Source organism: Aspergillus karnatakaensis (genome assembly GCF_047715665.1).
Source record: "Aspergillus karnatakaensis strain CBS 102800 unplaced genomic scaffold BJY04scaffold_81, whole genome shotgun sequence".
Classification (NCBI taxonomy): Eukaryota; Fungi; Ascomycota; class Eurotiomycetes; order Eurotiales; family Aspergillaceae; genus Aspergillus; species Aspergillus karnatakaensis.
This window is the reverse complement of record NW_027395793.1, coordinates 70,456-91,860: the sequence shown is the minus strand read 5'-3', so window position 1 is coordinate 91,860 and position 21,405 is coordinate 70,456. Positions and strand designations below refer to the sequence as shown.

The following is a 21,405-nucleotide window of genomic DNA, read 5'->3' as shown; positions in this document are numbered from 1 at the left end:
TTATCCAGCGGGCTTCTTTCGATAGTCATATTTCCTATGTACCAGTTTATGATACTTGCATGACCAGAGAGCCCCCCTGGGCCTTAGTCTCGAGCTCTACAGCTACGTATTCCGCTAGCACAGGTAATACTTTGTAGACTCAGTCCCCAGCTAGATCCTCGTGAGCTGCATCCCTACTATCAAGAGCTATCATGCCGCTCATAGAGCCACCGAGGATCCTCTTCCTTCTGATGCCGAACCCACCAGTCCAGATCACCGCTGTCGTCCAAGGACTAAAGCTCAAGCTTAATGGCTACAGTGTGTATAGTCCTTAGCAAAATGATAAGTAGGTAGGTAGCCTGTAGGGTTGGGCTATGACGTCAAACTATCGGGGGGCTTTAGGTACGTCCCGATCCTACCGAAGTCGCTTGGGCCTGCTCCAGAGTTCTAGCTAGCTAGTTACTTGGATGGATCGGGGGGTTCCCCATAGCCTTGTCTATGCATGTCAGTCATACTTACTGACAGCTTCCAACACCAATACCGGAACTATACCTCTGCTTCCCCCCGAAGCACTAATGTACAGTTATTTCAACCCGGTATAGGATCGGCAGGGAATAGCCTAGCTAACCGTGTACGTACCACGAAGGTAATTATTATTCATGGCCCGCCATGTCTCACTCGTCTTCTTGGTGCCCCTCCATCACCCCTTTCTCTCACGCCCCGTAGTGCTCTCTTATTCTCGGTTACCCCGCTATACGATATGACGTGCGGCTTGTGGCATTTCTAGACCCTAATAGACTATCTTGAGTATATACTGCTCTTGTCAGATATATTACGATGGTGGTGTGGCTAGTCTTGTGGGTATCTTGGGTGTGGTGAGATGAAGGGCCGAGGTCTGCTAGGGACCCCCAGCGTAAAGGAGTGATCGTCAGATCTTGAGAGAATACCCAAGTCTATACTCCTTAGATATTTAGGCTGTTGCAGTGTTGAGAGCCCTGAGCTTGGTCAAGTGTGTCTCATATGAGGCCTTCCGCATCGTATTCCCCGCTTGACTGGACCTATGGATCGTAAGAATTGTCTCGTCTTGATAATAGAGCTTACTACTGGGTTTTAAAGAGCCATTCAGCAGGATTGTAGCATATCTCAAAATCCACACCTCCAAATAACCCAACAGCCGCATAAAGATCGAAGTCACCTTCTAGCCCATAAACATCCCCAGCTTCCTCATCCACCTCCTCATGGAGATCCCAACCTCCTACACGCTGCCCGTTCCTGGTAAAGAAGACGTCCGCAACGAGTTTCCAAGACGGTGCGGACCCATTCAAGTCCCTAGGAAGCTGAAACGTCATCCCCACCCCCACAGTCTCGCCGACATTAAAGGCTTCCGTGAAATCCTTCCCGCCCCATGTGTCGTTCACAAACCGGCATCCATCATCGGAAAATACTCCGAGGCTCCCTCTCTCCCACCCGGGGGACCGCCAAGTCGGATACGGCTGTGCCGCAAACCCAATCGACAGCCCGCTTGCATCGTCTGATGTCGGACCGGCGCGGAGTCCGAGCAGTTTCACCTCAAAGTAGATCGTCTTCTGCACCTCCGTGGAGAACGGCGAGTCCACCGATGCAAAGTAAAGTGGTAAATTCGATAGCAGCACGCAGTCGCCATTCCTGTCTTTCGTGGAACCTCTCCACCGCCTCTGGTGCTTCGAGATACTCCCCCGAAACTCGCCGGGTGGTACAGGGCCGATATCGTGGTTTCTTGCGGCGTCGCGGACAAAATTTGACGGCTGAGCAGGTCGGTAGAGCAGGTTAGTGTCGCAGAAATCATGCGCTCGGTCTGCATCATCCCTAGACGCATTCCCCGTACTCGAATGGTAGTTGCCTGATACAGGGGGCGGTGGGAACTCCGAGGTATCAGGAACAGCCTCCTGCCAGTTATGGTATGGGGGCGGCTCGGAGTTGGTCAGATCGTGTGCGGAGTAGTCAGGAACTGAGGCATGGTAGCCGGGTGGTGGTCCCGCTGGTGGGGGGTAGGACTTGTTTGTCATCGGGGGTCTCAATGGTATAGGTCCGATTGGGGATGCGGTGTGGATAAGATGTGTACCCCTGAGCTCAATCTAATCCTTACGTCTGACAGTGCAGATTCCGGAGAATATTGATGGTTTCTTTTGGAGATGTGGGGGTGATGAAAAGACTGTGGTGAGGTTAGTATATGGAAACAGTAATCTCGTATTTGAGCAAGGAAGGTGGCTGTGCAGGTGAACCTTGGTACTTCTGAGAGTTGATTCAACTCTCTACCTACATGATTCAGGTTTATAGAACATTGGAAGAATGATAAAAAATGCTTGTACCAGGTACGTAGAAAGAAGCAAGCATCACTAAACCCAAGGGAGTAATAATGAGATCAGCCCCAGGACGGTAGAGAGTCACCATTCGGTGAGTCCACCCATGCCAGTGGTTCTTGTGGAACCACCAGTCGATCACAGATTCAACATTCCAACTTCTTCATGTACTTACTGTCAGATAGCTTCTTCATATCTGCTTGGAGTATCAGTTCAATCTTAAATTTAGCTGAAGATCAGCCCTCTAGTTCATGCTCATGACCTCAGCTACGCCTCAAGAGCCAGAGGGGTTCTTAGAGAACACAGAATGCAATGTATATTTTTAGTAAGCATGTATGCACGACAGCCCTGGGGTGAGACAACACTTGACCAACTTTGGTAATCCTGATGTGTTCTCTATGCGCTCATACGATAGTTCAATATTTCTTTTCCTGCTTCTTTCTCGATCACCTCTAAGAGTCTTGAGGTTTCACCTTCATGTGACCTGTGCGCCTTGAAATCCGAGCTGTACAAAAGTCTGTGCTCCGCTGCTCTGCTGCCATGGCCGTTCATTATTCATGCCCGATTGTCTTTCCGGGTCAGCGGGCTCTGGTCTGAGTGTGTACGACCTGCTTTCAGCTATTCGGGAGTATTTATCCAGCTGAACCACACACTAATCTTTTTGTCTAGTTCCTGATGCCTATTGAGTATTCATGATTATGGGTTTCATCCTCGGGAGGCTTCTCTGAGAGTTGCGCCATCTTCCGCCATTGCTAAAACTAATTTATCGTCTCCAAGATGCCGGCCCTCATTGAATCGAGCAGCGAGAACCGGAGGCCTCGAAGGCCTTCAATTACGCAACAGTTGCAGCGGATGTTTAAAGCAAGCGAGGTGAGCACTAGCTTTTTGCCCTCATCATTTATACGAGCTCCCCGTTTTGTATTGGTAAGCCAGAAACAAGTGTGGGTGTTAACCATTGGAAGACAAGGAGAAATGGCAGTCATGGAGGCCCATCAAGCACAGATGCTGTGGTGTCGCACCCGTACCATTCGAACCCCTCCGAAACGGATAACGGCTCGAGCGATTATGCAACTTACGGGCCTTCTGACATCAGCTCGACCGGACATAGCCGCAATTCTCACTCATCTGTGGGCTCAAAGGCTACGGGCCTAAACAATCCGGAGTCACGACATTCCTCGCTCCGTTCCTTCCAGCTAGAGCCCCAGCAGCCGGCGAAAGTGTCTTCTGTGGTGGACGGTCCATTACAGAAGCAGGAAGAAACATCATCGACTGCAAACCATACTTTTGTCCAAAAACAGGATAGACGGGCTACTAAGCGCCTGGAGGCAGAGAGACAGGAGCTTGAGAAAAGGCTGCTCAAGCTTGAGGAGGCCGAGCGGACTGGAGATGTCTCGGTCCTGAGAAGAGAGTCTCGCCGGCTCACCAAGAAACAACCTTTTGGGAGTTCTAGTAGGTCGTCAAGTGCAAGCGGTGATGAGTCACGATCTCGTCCTCCCTCGCGCCTCTCTTCTCTATTCTCAAGTGCAAGACGAAGGTCCCGCTCTAGAGGTTCCAGCGTCATGGATGGGGTTGATAGTGCCCAAAACGCAGATCCAGACGACAATGTGTCAAATTCAAACACTCTCCCAACGCTTTCCTCGACCTTACCTGAACGACTAAGCACGGCCATTTCTAAAGAACTTGCGGCTAGGAAAAACGCCCTACTTGTGTCGCCCGAACAATCGACCCAGACTTTGAAGCCCCCGCAGTCGACAACAGGGACCACTTCGCATGCTTCATCCAGCCAGTTAACAATCCGGAATGGACACGATGTGGCACCTTTTGATAGTGAACAGAGTTTTGATTCAGAGCAACAGGAAGTCACGGATGGTCGTCGACAAGCGGACCTTGACCGGGCCTTATTTACAGCAAGCCTAACGTCGAAGAAAAGAACTCTAGCACCTTCACAGCTAGCACAGCCGTCGACGCCAGACAGCCAAGCCACAAAGCATGAAGTGGAAGGTGATAACAGCTCAGAAGTACAGAACCAGACGCCGACCACATCAATCGAAGCCAATCCAAGGTTTCGTCCAGCGATAACCCAACGCGGTGGAATGCCAGTAAGCATCTTGACAAGGGCATCCACAGATGGACTTTTACAGAGGCATCAGAAGACGTTCAAATCTTCACCGCTTGCAGAATCGCACACAGTAAATGGGGATGATGCATCAACGGCCCCAAGAAAGACAACGACCATGTCCAGCCCCGCGGCAGCAACGGGATCAAGGACACTGAACGTCACTGAGAGAGCTACTCGATCAGACTTGAGTGTGACAAGCTCTCCAGGTGTGTTGCAGACATTGAATAGGCCCGTGTCGGAGAGAAAAACGACCAGCCGTGCACCGATACCCCTTAAATCGCCCATAATGGAATCAAGAACTGCTCGGGCCCTTATCGGCAAGATACCAGCTCCTAAATCTAGTCAGTTAGCTCCATCAGCATTGCTAATGAAGCCGCGCTTCTATAACTCACTAAGCAAAGTGACAGACCCTCCGAGCGATACCCAAACCAAAGTGACCCTCACACTTGTACCATCGCGTCGCGACCGAGAGCCCTCCCCGAGTGTGCCCCCGAAGAGCCCGAAGCGGAACAACCGTGCCTTATCTCAATCACCAGATTCACTGCCAGGCAACAGGTTGCGGCCGAACAGCGCTCTATCCCTCAACCCATCGCAGGATTCCGACTCCGACTACAACACCGCGGATGAAACTGCATCAGTCGTCTCAATGGCCTCAGACAGACACGACCCTGCGGTACCCAAGGCTAGACGCGCAGCAGATAGCGCACGTGCTCTCCCTAAGAAGGCAGCTTTTTCTGACAATGCTCCTGTAATAGCAACGTCCTCCGGCACCAAAACAGACACGAAGAAGACGGCAAAAAAGATGAGACCGATCGGGCGGGACCAGCTTGTTGCGAAGCTGTTTATCATCTGTTGCCGTTGCAAATTTTGGCATGACATGCCGTCGGAAGTGTATGCAAGCCTAACGGTTTCTGATCCTTTATCGGCAGCTCTCGATGAGGAACTAGCTGCTTGGGAACAAAATGCTCTATCTGATAGATTGACTGCATCGACTATGGGAACACGTGCTTTGCATGAGTCTCTCTCGAAAACACCCAAGCCTGAGCTTCAGCAGAAATCATTACGCACTCGCGTAACGGCTGACCCGCCAGCCGGACCGGTTAAATGTTGCTGGTGTGATCACCACATGAGCAAGCAATGTTGTCAAGGATGGACGACTGTGGTGCAAATGCGTCAGAGACACCACTGACTGCGCAGAGGTCGATGAGTGTTTTCCCAGTGTACTCTACCTAACGCTTTTCCCTGATGGAATTGGTGTATCCGCTTATGCGCCATGGGAAATACGGTGCCTGGTCATATGAAAATATCCCATGTTAATTCCATAAGTCAAAACATTCTGGCAAGGTAATGCCACATACCGATGTTTTAATGATAGATAGATTTATTTTCAACTGGGTCCTGAAATGTTCAGGTGCTGCATGTGGCTTGCACTCGGCCTCGGTTCACCTGGAGTCCTGGACAGAACCCTGCTAATCAACGACTCGAGCGCAAAGACGTAGTATTCCTGCCGAGCGCGACAAAGAGGGGCACTGACTACCCGTTTACCGTGAGACAGTACTAGAAACAAAGAACAGCGATCATGTCTCAATATCAACTCGTGGTGGAGCAAACATGATGCACTATCGGATTAGGCGGGCCGGCGTCGAGTAGTTCGCCTGAATAAAAGGGTGAGGAACAACTCACCACCATCACTGCCTTAACAGCCGCAGCGCACACACTCTCTCTCTCGCTCTTCCCCGCTCCTTCCTCATTATCTTACCCCGTGTCCTTAATGGCCCGTGCCTGGCATGATGGCGCGTCAAAGGGGGCATTCAAATGCTTCGACGACCTCCACTGTACCAGAACGGAACCAGGTACGCCAGACCGATATGCTCTCGAATCAATCCCCACCTACTTCAGGGCGATGCTTCATTCAGAAACTGTATTCTAACTCGTGCTAGGAGCTGGAGAGTATGTATGATTATCTCGCCAAAGTCATTCTCTTGGGACCGAGTGGTGCCGGAAAGTGAGTTCTTCTCCCCGCACTTCCCTAAGCTTTACTGATAAGTTTGTTCTGTGATCTTAAGATCATGCGTACTTCATCGGTTTGTCAAAAACGAATGTACGACCCAGACCTACATGCCAAGCGCATATTTTGGACAAGTTCAGATAGAACAGCCAGTTCGCTAATGCAGTGTGTTGCTATAGGGCGAGTGCTATCGTCGCAAACCATCGGGGTCGAGTTCTCTTCTAGGATTGTGAAACTGGGCACCGGCCCGCGACGGACGCGAATAAAACTACAACTATGGGATACTGCAGGGACGGAAAGATTCCGATCAGTGTCGAGGTCTTACTATAGAGGGGCTGCCGGGGCAATCCTTATATACGATGTCGCATCTCACGCATCCTTCTTCTCCCTCCCGACATTTCTAATGGACGCGCGTGCACTCGCATCGCCCAACCTCACTGTTCTTCTTGCTGGAAATAAGGCCGATCTTACACATGACTCCTTCTTGATGAGTGATTATCACGACGACGGCATGCGGCCACCCACGACACCGTCTAGCTTCTCGAGCCGGCAGTCGTCATTTCCATATGATTCAAACGCCGGCTCACTTCGGTCTACAAGCAATATGGGGGCTGGTACCAGGCTGACAGCAACGCATGCTTCAAATGGTCGTGAGGTTAGCGTCGAGGAAGCTTCGCAGTGGGCCGCGAAATCGAATATCCCCGCTGTTGTCGAGGTATCCGCTCTTACAGGCGACGGAGTTGAGGAGGTCTTCCAACGACTAGCGCGCATCATCCTCACGAAGATAGAGCTAGGGGAAATTGATCCTGATGACCCACAGAGTGGTATTCAATATGGAGATGGTGGTCTGTATGGCCATGGCACAAGTGATGCCTCGAGCATTAGAAGTCAGATGACGCTTGACGACGGTGTACACCTTCATCGGAGGAACACAAGACGACGAGGCGGGGGAGGTAACTGGAGGACGGGAATGAGCGAGTGGGAAGATGTTTTTCGATTGAGTGGATCGCATCCCAAGAAACGATCAGGATGCTGCTGATCTAACACATATCAATCTTCTGCCATTACAGCATACCATTCTGCGCTTTTCGTTCGGCATCTTGACGACGACCTTCACCGTTCAGCGTTCCACTTCTTTATATCTTGTTCTTGAAGTCCGGTTATGTGAGCCGGATAATATGGTACCTTTCCACACTGCACTATACCCCGTTTACGTTCGTTGATGACTCGGAATTCTCTTATATACTGAACTTTGGCATTCGATTAACGGTGTCTCTTTTGCTCAGACATTACCATGCGATGCCCTTCTTACTTGACGCAGTGCATTTACTTTAGTTCTTGAAATGAACCTGGTCGTTGTATCGCATAAACCTGTTTCTACTTTCGAAGTACAACCACGTGTTCTTCGCGCCACTAGCAGCAAGCTTACATGAAATTGTTACAGTTCTCTATATGTGACTAGAGGAATAGACATGACAAAACTAGAGGCAAGGAAACAGCTATCGGCGCAAGGAAAGACTATACACAATACAAAAGATATATCAGGAATAGATTCGACCTACATGTACATGTTCCCTCCCTTCTATATACTCTTTGGCAAAAGAGCACGGAATACAACACCGACACAAGACTCGACAAGAAAGTAAGACAGAAATGTTAAGGAAAATGGGTAACCTAGGAACTCAGCAGGGCCAAGTACCCATGATCACCGTGTAAGGCCGATGTTTGCTTAAGCTAGCAATCACCATTACCACCGTGCTTGAGATATTTTCAGAAGATATCTAGAGCATGAACGCAATCGCAGCCAATCCAGCGCCAACGACACCCGCGTTCGAGAATTTCGCACCAGGCGCAGCCGCACCAGTGAAGGTAGGAGGCTCGGTAGGCGACTCAGTCTGTGGTCCAGAGCCGGAGCCGGAGCCCGCACCGCCGCTGCTCGAGGGGATACCGATAACAGTTGAGGAGGTGAAGGTGACGCAGGGGGTAGAGGAGGGAGTCGGGGTAGGCGTGGGCTTGGAGGACGGGGTGACGATGATGGGCTTGCTGGAGGTTGTGGAGGTAGTTGTGGAGGTCGAGGTCAGGGTTGGGGTGGGAGTTGAGGAAGTGGTGACCTTGACGGTGATGGTTGTGGTGCGGGTTGAGGTGATGGACTGGGTTTCGCCGGCGACGTCGGCAGCACCGCCGTTTGCGACTGAGGCGAGGGCCGGGGTAAGAGCGACGGTCGCGAGGAGGAGGGTCTTGAGGAGTTGCATTTTGATTGTGGTGTTATGGATTGATTAACTGATGTGGAGGTGGTTGTTCGCGGGTTGGTATGGAGGAATGAGTGTGGTTTGATTTCGTCGCGAGAAGAGCAATCTGGTCTGTAAAGAGTGAATGGGACTGGAAACGAGCGGCAGTCCTTGTGGAAAGAAAGAGAGAGAAAGAGCGACGACGACAAAGAGTGTGTTGGAGGTGAAGTTGGGATCAAAGGGAGATGAGGAGCGATATGGAGGATGAAAAGGGGGCTAGCGTTTCCTGTCGTTGGCTGACAGGCTATTGGGCCAATCTTATTTTGAGCAAATTTAGTGCCTTGGACGCTCGGCTGAGCCTTGGAGAGTTGAACGATAAAATGCCTCTTTCCATGGTTTCAACCGTTCAAGCATGTTCATTGTTCCTGGATCCATAGATTGAAAACTGTACCTGACTATTCTGAAGGTTAGCGCCATGCATTACGCTGCTCAAATCTTAACAGACCCATCAGCCGCGCGGAATGATTTAGAGACCGCAGATTGCAGGCATTTTGCATGACCTAAACGTGCCGAAGGTCCTTAAATCTTGGCCCTCCCTCTTCTCTGCGGCTGAGCCGCTGAGGTCCATCAGCTTCTCAGCTTGTCAAGTTGTTAGCTTTTGAGGCTATGGACAAGAGAATCTCACCGACAAGAGGTGAATCGCCCAGCTGCTCATCACTATCAACTACTTATCAAGAGTTTAGACGAGGAATTGCAGGTGCTCAGGTTTGAAGACTAGTATGGCGCTAGTTTGGGGCGTTCCACTGTTGGTTTGATTAAGCCGGGAGATCATGCTGAGAGGCGACGGCCGACGATTACCATCGTCTTGTTGAGACTCATCTCCAGAATTGAAGAGGTAATGTGTTCTTCTGCTGAACACCCAAGGATGATTGAGCGGTGGCACCTGATGAATTAATGTTCAATATTTGGGGCAGAGAAGCGAATACGAAGGCTTGCTCTGTGATGCCTGAGCCTACAAACGCACGAGTGCGAGCAGATGGGAATCTAGGATGGGATACGCAATCACGAAAAATCTGTAATTAAATATTAACACTAGCAGTACAATGGTCGGAAAACCCATGATCTATAAAACTAAGCCATTAGTAAAACAATGTCGTCGTCATCATAACGCTCATGAAAGATAAGGAGGAGATTTTGAGCTCGCAGTCGGGTATCAAAAAGCGACAAGCAAACTGCCTCCCATGTGAACCGATTCCACTATCATCACAAAGTGTAGATCGCACTGCCGACTACGGCGGCCATAACCCAGTATCCACTGGCTTGCAGCAACTCCAAGGCCGCAGCGGACGATTCCAAAGTGGCCTCGTCAACCGTGGTCCCATTGGGCAGAGTTCCATTGATCGCAATAGTTTTGGTGTCGTTGACAGTGGTGACACGGACAATAGAGCCGTTCCTGGGTTGGGTACCGTTGAAGATCGATTCGTAGTATGTGCTGTTGTTATTATCGTCGCATCCACACGTCTTGTATTGCTCACACAAGCAGACGACTGGGAGGGACTCGTTTCTGTTGTTGGTCTCATTTCGGTAGTGGTAGCGGTTGTCGTATGGGTAGACTTGTGCGCCGTATAGCCATAACCCCGGGAAGAAAGCCAGCGCAGCGACGGGTAAAAAGTAAGGCCTGATACCCAAAGGTGATGGAATGCCTGATCGATAGGGTGACACTGCTCCTCCGCTGTAGTAGCCACCACCGGCTCCTCCGTACGCAGGGGGTGGTCCGGAACCACCGCGTGTATAACCGCCGGAATTGCTCGTTGGGCTTGATGAACCTGGCTGACCTGCGGGATGGTTGCTTGAAGGACGACTGCCTGGGCTTCCTGGCGGACGACTTCCTGAGCTGCTTGAACCACCGCGGCCTCCACTACTACCTCCACTACCACCTCTGCCCCCGCCACCTCCACCACCTCCTCCTCTTCCTCCTCCTCCACGGCGCTTTTCTAGATCTCGGCTCTCAAGATCAAGGTCCTGGTGCTCGGGGGTAATTATGTGGCCATGGCTGATAGATAGGTCTGTTGGCGGGACGGTGAGTGAATTGACGGTTGAGGAGAGAAGAAATGTTATAGCAGTTGCTAAGGCAATCTTCATTGTAAGTGTTTGTTGTTTCGAGTCGATACAGGTATATGATATAATCGTAAAGATGAATAATCAAGTGAGATCTGACAAAAGATGCTGTTCAAGTAGGCTCAAAAAAAGGGGAAGGGTTCAATTGATATAAGGGTCCAATGTTTCTTTGTGGCAAAAAAAAAAAGAAAAAAAACAGGAAGGCGCTGTTCTGGGTTGAAAGAAGTAATTGTCCCAATAGGGCTGCAGGGAAGAAGGCTTGATGTTAAGGTTTTGGTTCTGACTCCAGGTGGTTGAAGCGTGAACAAGCTCCTGCACTGCCCAGGGAAAGAAGCCTCCATATAACTCTTATGAACCACTGGAGGGAAGTTTCGTCGTATCTGTGACGTTGCCAAGAAAGGATGGACTCATACGTGTGCTGACCCAATACGAGCCTCCAAGGCAGTTTCTCTCTCCGTTCGAGAATCACTCAGGCCACTGAGAGATGCTCATTATGACTTCACAAGACCCACGTGCGGCCTGGGGCGCAACGAAATGTGCCACAAATGAGCCGCCGGGGACAGACCCTGCATGGCTTTGCCCAGCGCAAACACAGCCACAGCAGGGCTGACTGTGCCACAGCCATCTGCTTGTTACTTGGTCCATGTTTGGGCCGAGGGAAAACCCCAAATCACCCTGTGTACATAGCGGTGTGATATCCCTTGCTGTTACCCCTCTCTCACAGACCCTTTATCATGTCAACGCTAGTCTCGTACGGCGAAAACCCCTAATCAGATAGGGATGCTCCCCGATGAGCGATTCAGCCTTGCCTCAACCTAATGTTATCATCTCAACGCTCCATGAATCCCAGATTGAGCCTCTATCGTCATAAAATCGTGCATAAATATCACGTGTGTACTGTAGTCTGTAGATGACTAACACACTAAGCGACCTCCGCGCAAAAAACATTTCCTCGGGAAAGATTTCATTCCACCAACATACAACTCACCAATGATCATGATGATCTTCAGCGATGATTGTGCCCTCGCGCCAACGACCGTTTGGCTACGGGCTGTCCCTATTCATGACATAGCGGACAAGATCTTCTGAGCCATGACATGGCCATCAGTCGATCTTCAGCAGAGCCACGATTCTCAGCTCCCAAGACACCAACGATCAATCACGTCGCTGAGACCAATACTTACTGGAGTACTGCTCCGCTTTGCAACTTCGACAATCCAACTGTCCCTGTTAGCCTGCCATGTGTCTTCGGGTTCGTGGAAGCAGACGCAGTTAAGGACTCTTCATTCGAAGGACGGTCGACACATGTTGCGTCTTGTGACTGTGCCTGAACGGAGTTGGATTGTTGGACCTTTTGGTCGGAACTTGTGTTCGAGTTGCTAGACAAATCCAGGGCCTTCATAGTTCATGTTCTTCTACTCTTCAGAGTATTCCTACAAGAGCATGACTCCTTGCGCACCTACATCATTATATCTAAAGTGAGGCATTGGTGGCATAGAATATAACATCTTATGCATAGGTAGTATTTGTTATCATACCGTAGTACTCTACAGCTTGCTAGGCTTGTCCTCAATGACCTGGACAACGACCTTCCCCCAAGTCTCCCTCCCCCCAAGCGCTTGCAAAGCTCGAGGCACACTCTCCAACCCAACAAAGCTCTCATCTTTGAACGCCGTCCCCTTAAATTTCCCCTGCGCAATGAGATCAAAGATTCCCTTCCAGACCACGCCCACCGCTTCCGCCTCAAATTTCGCAAACTGGCCCCAATGCAACCCCACAATACTAACATTCTTCAAGAGCACCCGGTTCAGCGCAACCTTTTCAATACTCCCCGCCGCAAAGCCAATCACCAACAGCCTCGCATTCCACGCAACACACTTCAAACTCGCATCAATCATTCCCACAGGGTCATAGACCACATCCACCCCAGCCTTCCCATTCCCCTTCCGATGCTCCGCACACAGCCCCTTCACCTTGTCCGGCCAGCTCTTATCCCGATAATCCACGACATAATCTGCCCCAAACGCCCTCGCAACCTGCCTCTTCCTCTCCGTCCCCGCCGTCGCAATGACCGTCGCCCCACGCGCCTTCGCAATCTGCACCGCCGCAAGTCCCACACCCCCAGCAGCGGCATGGACAAGCACCCACTCCCCAGCCTGCACATTCGCCCGCGTAACTAACCCGCCATACGACGTCGGCGCCGTAACAAACAATCCAGCCGCATCCTCAAAGCTCCAACCAGCCGGCACAGGCAACAACGTCTGCTCCGGCGCGAGAACATGTGTAGCGTAGGCACCCTGTGTAGCGCCGAAGACGCGGTCCCCAACTTTATATTTCCAGGCTTCGCCGGAGGCGGGTGCGGAGGTTGGGAGAGCGGTGATCACTCCGGCAAACTCGGCGCCGCCGACCCAGGGGAGTGGCGGTTGGTGTTGGTATTTCCCACGGATTTGGAGAAGGTCGAAGAAGTTTGTGCCCGCGGAGTGGATTTCGATTAGGTAGGTTGTTGGTGACGAGGAGGGGGTTGGGAGGGTGCTGACTGTTAGGTCGAGGGGGCCCTATATGATTATCATCGTTAGCAAATTGTTGTAAGGAACGAAGAAGGGTGAGATGTTTAGTTACCTTGACGTATTCTTTTACCTGAATGGCGCGCATGATGGCGGTGACGGATATGTGGGATTGATGGCGGACAGTGAACAACGGAAAAGAAAATATATAACGATGAACCGGCTTTGGAAATTGTCTGGTAAGGAGATGATTGCACTCCGTACTGTTTATCTTATATTCAGAATAATGATGAGAAGAGAGGAGAGAAGAACGGGGCAAGATTCGCAGATCTATGCGAGCTCTCCCCGCAAGTAGACCGAGCGTGGATGGTACCGAGGTTGTCGGATAAGGTAACCTTTCCAAGAACCATGGCTGTGTTACTCACCACCATAGAGGCCGGCACTTCACTACATCACATCAAAGTGCAGACAGACAAACCGATGCTGGCAAGTAGGTTATTTCCGTGCAAAATCTGCTAGCAATTGACTTTATCTAGGGATTCAATCTGGTGCCGACATGATGTTCAAGTCCAGATGGAAATTGTGGCCTTTGCCAGAGGCTAATCAGGTAGTAGATATGTACTAAATTTCTTCCAAAGTCTATATACAACAAACAAGTATGGGTAAATGAGCCCGAAAAATTCCAAATCATTACCGATAGTTCTCGTTCCATGACCTTCGCTGCATGCACACGTTGTCAGAGAGAAGATAACTTCACTATGCACCGCTCAATAACTCCCAGAAATGGATATCAAGCAGGAAAAAAATTAGAGAAGACCACCCCATGAATAATGACCATCCGTAGTAACGATCGCATTCTGAAAATCGATCGGGCAATGTCACGCTGCATGGTTATGTGACTTGCAATGGGATATTGGGATAAATGACAAGAGAGATACAAGACTGGACAAGACAGATAGTGAGCTGTTCGAAAAGCGAAACAATCTGCTTGAGACAGGCACAGCTGCTAACCCGCAATGCTGGAGTACTTCAAGTCCAAGTTCGACCTATGATCAAGCGACTCAGGGCCAGAGTAGATGTAGCCTGGCGAACACAAAGCAAGGTGCTGTCCTTGGGGGTAGTAGGGTGATGTTGGCGTGACTGTTCCAGAAGTGTACTGCCTAGTGCTAATTTTTGGTGGAAGTGAGAGGTTTCTCTCGAGCGATTTCGGTCCCTGTCGTATTTTGTGGCCCACCTGTACACCCATTTCTGGGTTGTAGGGAGCGGACAACGTGCGCTTCCATGATTTCAGTCCTTCATGGAACTCTGGCACCTGATGAGAGTTATGCGGGGACATCATTTGCATCATGGGGTCAATTGGTGGAGTGAGAGGACCGGTGACGTAGAAAGGCATTGATGATGCTCGTGTTGTCGCGTCCATAGACATTTGGTACCATTGGGGCATGGCCCACTCGGTGGATGGGACAGTCGCGGTTGTTGACACAGATGTTTGCATGCATGGATCGGCGTTGACGGCGTAGGAGGCGCTTGCGAAAGTAGGTGTCACGGCAGGAGTGGGATTGAGCAAGGCACCGTCCACCAACGGCGACGTTTGGGACGGATCATAGGAGGTGGAAGTGGAGATAGCTAATGAGGCATTCGAGCTTACGCGAGACTTGCCCGGCGAGCTTAGGGGTGATGGGTGACTCGAAGCCTGGCCCCAAACAGAGGGCATGTCTTGTGCACCAATGGGTATTGTAGGTAAACCGTGCACGTCGTACGTTTTGTTGGCCATGTACCATCCCGCCTCGGTGACAGGAGCTTGTGTGGATGTTGGCAATTGCAGCCGCATTCGAGCATGTGGCGAGTTGCTGTTCTTCACTTCGCGGGCGGTATCTCTCGTTGCTTCTTCAGATTTCTTTCTTGTTTGACGAGAGGGCTTGGTGACGCGCCATTTCTTCAGCCGGCTTCGTAATTGGGTCTCACTAAAGGAAGTTTAGAAGCTTCCAATTGTGAAGAATCTCGTATGTCTCACCTGGGATTGAAGTTGTCTGATCGGATCTTCTTGATGACCTGCTTCAGTGGCCATTCTTCGTCCTTGTATAAGGTCGCAATCAAGGCCTTCTTCTCTTCCCACACATCTGATGGGATAGGGACGGAGTTCTTCATCTTCAGGTTGACAAGGGCTGTATGCAGTATAAAAAGGATAGCAATGTACGAAGGATGGAAAGGTTGAAGGTAGATCACGAAAGTGATATAGTAGGGTACGGTGCAGTAAGATAACGGCTTGAAGAATGGTAGCGGGGACAATGCCGCTCGGGATGTTTCTTTTGAGCTGATGAGGAGGATGCAGATCAAAAGAAAGACGAGCACGTCAGATATATGTATCTCAAGCTAGATGAAGAGGGCTACTGGGAAAGCGGCCACTTTTGGAGAGCAAAGACGGCTCGAGATCTAGAGTGATAGCCATCAAAGGAACGAGCCGGTGGCCCAGCTAATGCACTAGATGCTGCTTGGCCAGATCCGATTAAGAAAAAAGAGATTAACCAACAACATAATTAAGAGAATAGTATTTCTCAAACAGCCAAAGCGGGCGACCGAACTAGTCGGGGAACCGGAGAACGGGGGGGTAGTTTGAGGGATCTACTGGCTTGGAGCTGCCCAAGAGCAACGAGCATGGATGATTGGCGACCATAGAGACAGTAGCGTCGACGGACTTTTTTAGTTGCTGCCGCCGGTAGCACGCTCCATAGTCTCGGGTCCTGTCATCGGGTTTTCGTATCCCTGTTCCACGATCTTACCAGCTTGTGCCCATAGCCCTGGATCTGGGGGAGACATTTCCTGCCGATCCTGGAGTTGCGGCGTACAGGAGGTTGATCGATATTCGAGGTGGATGAAACCTGAAGAATCAAGACGATAAGTTAGCAACAGACACTCGGTGAACAAAGTATTCTGTACTATGTACCCTCTTGATCTGGATGACGCTTTTTTTCATGCTTTCTTTTTTTTCCATTTCTTTGCTTCCCTTCCGGGGGCCCTCTTTTCCCCCTTTTAGCCTGCGCAGAGCATGCTCCCATTGGCCTGCAGGACAGTTCCCGTCAATAGTACGATTTGACCTATACAGTTCTTCGCTTCCTCCCCCTGTTCATGTCAAACCGCCTTCCGACCCCTCTTGCTTTCTTCCCACTCGTAGGTGTGCTCTCAGTCTCACTGTGGTCGGAGGATGCCTACCGCGCAGCCGCTTGTGTTTTTCGACAGAGATCGATCTCTATGTGTTTCTCTGCTCTCTTTGCCATCGAAAGTGCCCACAGTGTTCAAGGCCTCATTCGCTTCCTTATGTCCTCAGGGTCAATATATTGGACTAGTGGTATTTCTGTTCTGCTTCTCTGATCCGGTCCCGATCAGATCTTTCTCCAAGCTTTGCCTGATTCTTGACGACGAAATATGACATTGATAAGACATCAATGCTCAATCGATCTTAGTGGGCGAAAAGCCCTTCCCTGCGTCAAACGGGCAGAATTTCTTTTCTTTTTCATTCTTCTTTGAATCAGCAGGAGGCGGACGATCTTCGGTCGGAGGCAGTTGGAGGCTACCAACAATATCGTGCTAGCCAGCCAAGGATGATCCTCCATGCCCTTTTGGATGTGAACAGCTATTCCTAGTCAAGAACTTGGCGCAGATGTCGAACTGCCACAATAGGAAACGCGGCGGATCTTCTGGTCTGAGGGAACGAGCAGGATCAAGCGACGAACGAGAACAGAAAGTAGTGAAGAGCGAGGTCCTGTACCTTACGTTGACTTGCAGGCGGTAGACGTGACTTCGGTTGGTACTCCACAGGGTTGCCTCAACCCCGCCGATGCCCTGATTCGCGGTGAGTGTAGGTGGTGATCAATCTGTCTGCCCGGCCCTATCCTTTCTCCTCCCCGGTGTTGTTTATCTCTGATATCAAAGCTTTTCTCGACACAATTATCCGAGCCCGCATCTAATGACAAGATAACTTATCTCAAACGAACATGTGGTTTTCTCTGCAGCTATCAGTGCTTGACTCAATCAGAAGTATTTACCTCGGGAATATCTTCCATGGTTTTGACCAGTCTCTCCCATCATCTGTGAGGATCCACTACGCCTCGGAGATAGGTTTCTCGCTTCATCTCTAGTTCATGTCCTGTCCGAGCAGAGGCAGTTCCAGATGCCGTGAATTTGGATCTAGGGAACGATTGCAAATTCGTAGAACTTCATCAGTACTGTAGCTGTAGTAAAGTGGTGATCAAATGAGCTTATTGTCAAGAGGCTTCAGTGCCTGAGGAGTTTAGGGGCACATGATTCGACCGCGCTTAAACCGGAAGAGCAAAACCCAGCCGGACGGTCCGTCCCTGAATAACCTCTTCATACTACTAGTTACAGCCAGTCATCATGATTGGGCATGATGCCTATCGACTGGAGACTCGAAAGTCAGCTCTGGCTTATATCTTGATTCTGTTAGTCATTGAAACTCTGTTCTATCGCCTCTTCGCGCCAGACTTGTTACAACTTACAATCCACTGTCCAATGTCCACACATCCACACACAGACGTACGAGTTACAACATACCCTACAGTGTCAGCAACTAGCGGTCAATCCGGCACCATCTAGTTTCTGCACTATCGCCATACTCCATATATCCGTGCAGCAAAGCACGTACCATTGCTGGGCGTGCGAGGGCTTCGGCCGGCTCGAACCTTGTCATTCCATGAAATCCAACGATATAGATACCGGCTGTCTTTTCCCGACCACTCGATCTTTGAGGTGCCTTATCCACCCGAGTCTTGGAGTCTCGTCGCTCCTTCAGTGGGCCATGACCTGCAGCGATCGTCTCCAGAGCCTCGATAGTCAGTCTTCAGGATTAGCCTAGTGCAGTGTCAGACAAGAATGGTATAGTCAACAGACCTAACCGAGCTGTGAGGAAGAGAGCACGATCTCACTTAACCTATTTATTCATTCACCGCAACAAGTATCTGAACCTGACGATCCAATTAACCGAGTGAGTGAAAACAAACCCTAGCCATTCATTCCATCCCAGAGGCGTGTTTACTTGATCTGAGCGACACAGAGCATGAATCGCTTTTCTTACCCCTGTTTTGGATTCGAAAAAAAAAACTATACCGCGCAATCTGTGCAAGTTGTGCAGACAAGTTTATCTCCAATTTTTGATATGTCAACGTCAAGCATTGTTTGCTGCCCACCATGGTCTCTGTGGCGATAGTTGGGGCGAATCATCAGAGCCACCTGTCTTGTACTTTCGGAGAACCGGCTTGACAGGACCGGGATTAAATCCCGAACTCTCGTGCAACCTGACACAAATATAGCATTGGATCGATCACATCACCTGCCTCATGCGAACTGCAACCTGCAAACTGCATGCACAAGCAGACAACTATACCAGACTGAGACGTTCTTTCAGCTCCTCCTTCTTCCTCCAGATACCCCTGCACGTGCCTAAATCGGAAGACACTTGACGCTTGGTATGCGAAAGTTATTAACTCCGAGGGTATATACCGTAAACTGAGTACTGCAGCTCGAACACAAGCCGGAATCCAATTAGCCCGTCACCCTTGGTCATGCATGCCGAACCCGAACAAATGGGCTTATAACCACGGAGATATAGATTGGAAAGAGTCTAGCCTCGTGATCCTGTAGCATGAGAAAGAATCCGGGTGGCGCTCGCAAGCGATCGAGATCCGTTTGTCAGCCAAGCCATAGAATATATATGTGGCTAGAGCTTTAGACATGCCGCAGGAAAAGGCAAGGATTAAGCTCTCTGAAGAATCGCCTTTTCTCTTACGTACTTCAAATCTAACCTCGTCCAGGATTCCTCATAATTTAGTCGACTGGTAGCCGGGCGGATGGCAAGGCGGCAGTGAAGGCTTGATGAGTTATCGGGGAAACATTGGTTCTGAACCAAGTGTCGTGGAGGTGTAACGGGCCACAGTTCGCCTGAGCTGTTGAAAACTCACAAGGACATTGTCTACATATTCGGATAATTCCTCCGGACAGCCCCTGAATGTAACCACCTCACTGAGCCAATGGTTTCACTTGCGGCTGTGTATCTGAAGCATATCGGCTGACCTGGCACTCATGGTGATGCAAAGCTATCGATGTGAGAACTTTCCTATCCCACTGTACCCCCTTGGGCGCCATATCCTGAGATCTCAATCGAGCTTATTATTCTACTACGTCGGTGGTGACACCAATTCCATGTTAGGGTTCAGCTGACGAACACTCGACGAACATAAGGACACTCCATTCGCCACGAGTGGGTGAAGAGTCAGATCTCGATGGTAAGGTTTCTTTCGTATCACTCACCCTGATATGACTGACATGTTTTCACGAGATCTTGTGCGATCAAATGATATCATTCGTGTCACTTCTACCTCCCGCCCCAGATCCATCTGACCGTCTATCCAAACTGCCTCCTGGAGCAGTTGCCTTTGCTATGGGTGCAAGGGCGATTAGGTTTGAGCCCGACCAAAAAGCCTGCTAAGGGCGTAGGCGATGGCTGTTGGGCTATTTTCTGCAAGTTTCTTCTACAGTCCTATGGTTTCAAGGCCCCGAGCCCTCACACTCCAGCGAGGCCAAGGGAACAAAGAACATCCTTCTAGAAACGCGATCATCCTTTCCCAGGCCCCAGAAGGGTATTAGAAAAGTCAAAGCCTAAATTAGGAGACTCGCAGCGGTGGTATGAGTCAGTACAAAGAAAGTAAGTAGCTTTCTGCTCGCACCTCTTGATCCAACTTCTAACGTCAGGATAGGAACGGGATAGGACGAATACATCCATCCGTGGTTGACAGCCGCTCCCTTCCCGCCCGTGGCCCGGCGGACTCGGCGGAGATCTTTCTCCATCTTCCCCGACATCAGATCTCGGGCTTTGTTTCGACTTCCAACCTTGTCGAGCGAAGCCTGTTGCTGATCAGTGGGGGGTGGGGGCATATTGCCATCCCCGGGTGGAGTATGACTATGGACGAGTATTTGACATCCTGTGTGCAGCTAAGAGCAGGGATGAGCGTAATCGAGTTTAATTTTTACGCCAATGGAGTACCGAAGCGGCCATCTTGTTGTATTTTTGCTTTTTCCTTGTGCAATTGTTTTTCAACGGCTGGAGAAAGGACGCCCAATTGAACCCCTCGAAACACGGCAATCAACCCACGTCGAATTCAACAGAAGCAAGCAGATCAGCTCGGGTTACACGATTCACGATCATCTCTGCAGCAGTAGCGCTGCTGCATCCTCAGTACGATCATGGAATCTCCTCGTGTCAACATCAGCTCTCATGCAGATATGGCTGTCGACCGCGTCGCAGGCGCTGTTCTTTGTTTGCTCAAATTGGTAGATGATTTCCACCACCTGAAAAAGAAGTTAACAAAGTATATCCCCCATGAAACGGCCGTAGTTCTACCGGCTCGAGTCAGCCAGGCTGAGCCCCCCCGGGGTCCAATGCGACGTTCTCGACCTCATCATCGTGTTGGGAGCTTGAGAGTTCCTTTCAACCAAACCGTCGGGATAGATAGTCACCGGCACTATCTGGGTACAGGCAAGCGCACAAAGAAATCTCCAATCCACTTATCACATCACAAAGTTCTCGGCCCTCGAGAGAGTCGTGATCACGATTTCATCGGCCTTCCCCGGCACGCCACAGATGCTGCTAATGTTCAAATCTCCACAAACAAGGCTCTGGCCGTGGAGGTCTAGCCTCGGCGCCTCGCTGTCCCGGCCGGGGATGGAACTGTCAGAATAATCTGTTCGTTAACCGCCAACCTACTTTGCCCTGTGGCTGTCAATGCGTCGTCTATCAAAGTACATCTCGCCGGGCTCCAGTTCCGAACCGGTACTTTTGCGTCAATTCGACATGCCAGGGGACGGTGCGGTGATCATGAGATAACTATGATAGAAGAGGAATGTGACGAGAAGACACCAATTCTCTTGACTCCTGAAAGGAAGATGGCTGTGCTTTTACTGCACCTGATCCTTCTAAGGTTCTCCGCTGTGGGGTTCTGTTGTGATTACACCCGACCACCCACGTTTGTTGTACCTGGGAGACACTCAAAGGGAGAATGCATTCAAGCGGCGACCCGCAGGGATTGCATTGCAGGTCTGT

General features: G+C 50.3%; 8 protein-coding genes across 8 annotated transcripts; 4 read left to right on the top strand and 4 right to left on the bottom strand.

Moving 5' to 3' along the window:
• Positions 1 to 1,079: 1,079 nt before the first annotated feature.
• BJY04DRAFT_223977 (SSH4 family protein) lies at positions 1,080 to 2,024 on the bottom strand (the record flags this gene model as incomplete). Its single annotated transcript, XM_073717829.1, has 1 exon — positions 1,080 to 2,024. The coding sequence occupies one exon, from the start codon at positions 2,022 to 2,024 to the stop codon at positions 1,080 to 1,082; it is 945 nt and encodes a 314-aa protein (XP_073565335.1).
• A 688-nt stretch (positions 2,025 to 2,712) lies between these two features.
• On the top strand, positions 2,713 to 6,086 carry BJY04DRAFT_163312 (uncharacterized protein). The gene is made up of 3 exons (XM_073709080.1): positions 2,713 to 2,919; positions 2,988 to 3,188; positions 3,281 to 6,086. The coding sequence occupies exons 2-3, from the start codon at positions 3,096 to 3,098 to the stop codon at positions 5,624 to 5,626; spliced, it is 2,439 nt and encodes an 812-aa protein (XP_073565334.1). The 5' UTR covers positions 2,713 to 2,919; positions 2,988 to 3,095; the 3' UTR covers positions 5,627 to 6,086.
• On the top strand, positions 5,926 to 7,859 carry BJY04DRAFT_163295 (putative Ras family GTPase (Rab4b)). Its single transcript, XM_073709079.1, has 4 exons — positions 5,926 to 6,290; positions 6,378 to 6,442; positions 6,504 to 6,538; positions 6,625 to 7,859. The coding sequence occupies exons 1-4, from the start codon at positions 6,225 to 6,227 to the stop codon at positions 7,482 to 7,484; spliced, it is 1,026 nt and encodes a 341-aa protein (XP_073565333.1). The 5' UTR covers positions 5,926 to 6,224; the 3' UTR covers positions 7,485 to 7,859.
• Positions 7,829 to 8,938, top strand: BJY04DRAFT_201930 (uncharacterized protein; the record flags this gene model as incomplete). The annotated part of the gene is made up of 1 exon (XM_073713131.1): positions 7,829 to 8,938. A coding segment is annotated over exon 1 (488 nt), but the record flags the coding sequence as incomplete, so codon positions are not given.
• A 393-nt stretch (positions 8,939 to 9,331) lies between these two features.
• BJY04DRAFT_163315 (uncharacterized protein) lies at positions 9,332 to 10,936 on the bottom strand. Its single transcript, XM_073709081.1, has one exon. The coding sequence runs from the start codon at positions 10,813 to 10,815 to the stop codon at positions 9,937 to 9,939; it is 879 nt and encodes a 292-aa protein (XP_073565331.1). The 5' UTR covers positions 10,816 to 10,936; the 3' UTR covers positions 9,332 to 9,936.
• Positions 10,937 to 12,305: 1,369 nt separating this feature from the next.
• BJY04DRAFT_201925 (NADPH:quinone oxidoreductase family protein) lies at positions 12,306 to 13,634 on the bottom strand. The gene is made up of 2 exons (XM_073713130.1): positions 13,411 to 13,634; positions 12,306 to 13,346 (listed from the first exon to the last, which is right to left on the bottom strand). The coding sequence occupies exons 1-2, from the start codon at positions 13,441 to 13,443 to the stop codon at positions 12,339 to 12,341; spliced, it is 1,041 nt and encodes a 346-aa protein (XP_073565330.1). The 5' UTR covers positions 13,444 to 13,634; the 3' UTR covers positions 12,306 to 12,338.
• A 667-nt stretch (positions 13,635 to 14,301) lies between these two features.
• BJY04DRAFT_223972 (Clr5 domain-containing protein) lies at positions 14,302 to 15,443 on the bottom strand (the record flags this gene model as incomplete). Its single annotated transcript, XM_073717828.1, has 2 exons — positions 14,302 to 15,259; positions 15,310 to 15,443. 2 exons carry the CDS (start codon positions 15,441 to 15,443, stop codon positions 14,302 to 14,304), a joined length of 1,092 nt encoding a protein of 363 aa, XP_073565329.1.
• Positions 15,444 to 20,395: 4,952 nt separating this feature from the next.
• Positions 20,396 to 21,284, top strand: BJY04DRAFT_163193 (uncharacterized protein). Its single transcript, XM_073709078.1, has one exon. The coding sequence runs from the start codon at positions 20,550 to 20,552 to the stop codon at positions 20,997 to 20,999; it is 450 nt and encodes a 149-aa protein (XP_073565328.1). The 5' UTR covers positions 20,396 to 20,549; the 3' UTR covers positions 21,000 to 21,284.
• The last annotated feature ends 121 nt before the right edge of the window (positions 21,285 to 21,405 follow it).

What these genes read in the sequence shown, in the direction of transcription:
- BJY04DRAFT_201925 (XM_073713130.1), bottom strand. Translation starts at nt 13,443, where the DNA reads ATGCGCGCCATTCAGGTAAAAGAATACGTCAAG. An exon ending in AGGTAAAAGAATACGTCAAG is followed by an intron (nt 13,347 to 13,410) that starts GTAACTAAACAT and finishes ATAATCATATAG; the next exon opens with GGCCCCCTCGACCTAACAGT.
- BJY04DRAFT_163315 (XM_073709081.1), bottom strand. Translation starts at nt 10,815, where the DNA reads ATGAAGATTGCCTTAGCAACTGCTATAACATTTCTTCTCTCCTCAACC.
- BJY04DRAFT_163312 (XM_073709080.1), top strand. Translation starts at nt 3,096, where the DNA reads ATGCCGGCCCTCATTGAATCGAGCAGCGAGAACCGGAGGCCTCGAAGG. An exon ending in GGATGTTTAAAGCAAGCGAG is followed by an intron (nt 3,189 to 3,280) that starts GTGAGCACTAGC and finishes AACCATTGGAAG; the next exon opens with ACAAGGAGAAATGGCAGTCA.
- BJY04DRAFT_163193 (XM_073709078.1), top strand. Translation starts at nt 20,550, where the DNA reads ATGGAATCTCCTCGTGTCAACATCAGCTCTCATGCAGATATGGCTGTC.
- BJY04DRAFT_163295 (XM_073709079.1), top strand. Translation starts at nt 6,225, where the DNA reads ATGATGGCGCGTCAAAGGGGGCATTCAAATGCTTCGACGACCTCCACT. An exon ending in CTGTACCAGAACGGAACCAG is followed by an intron (nt 6,291 to 6,377) that starts GTACGCCAGACC and finishes AACTCGTGCTAG; the next exon opens with GAGCTGGAGAGTATGTATGA. An exon ending in TCGGTTTGTCAAAAACGAAT is followed by an intron (nt 6,539 to 6,624) that starts GTACGACCCAGA and finishes GTGTTGCTATAG; the next exon opens with GGCGAGTGCTATCGTCGCAA.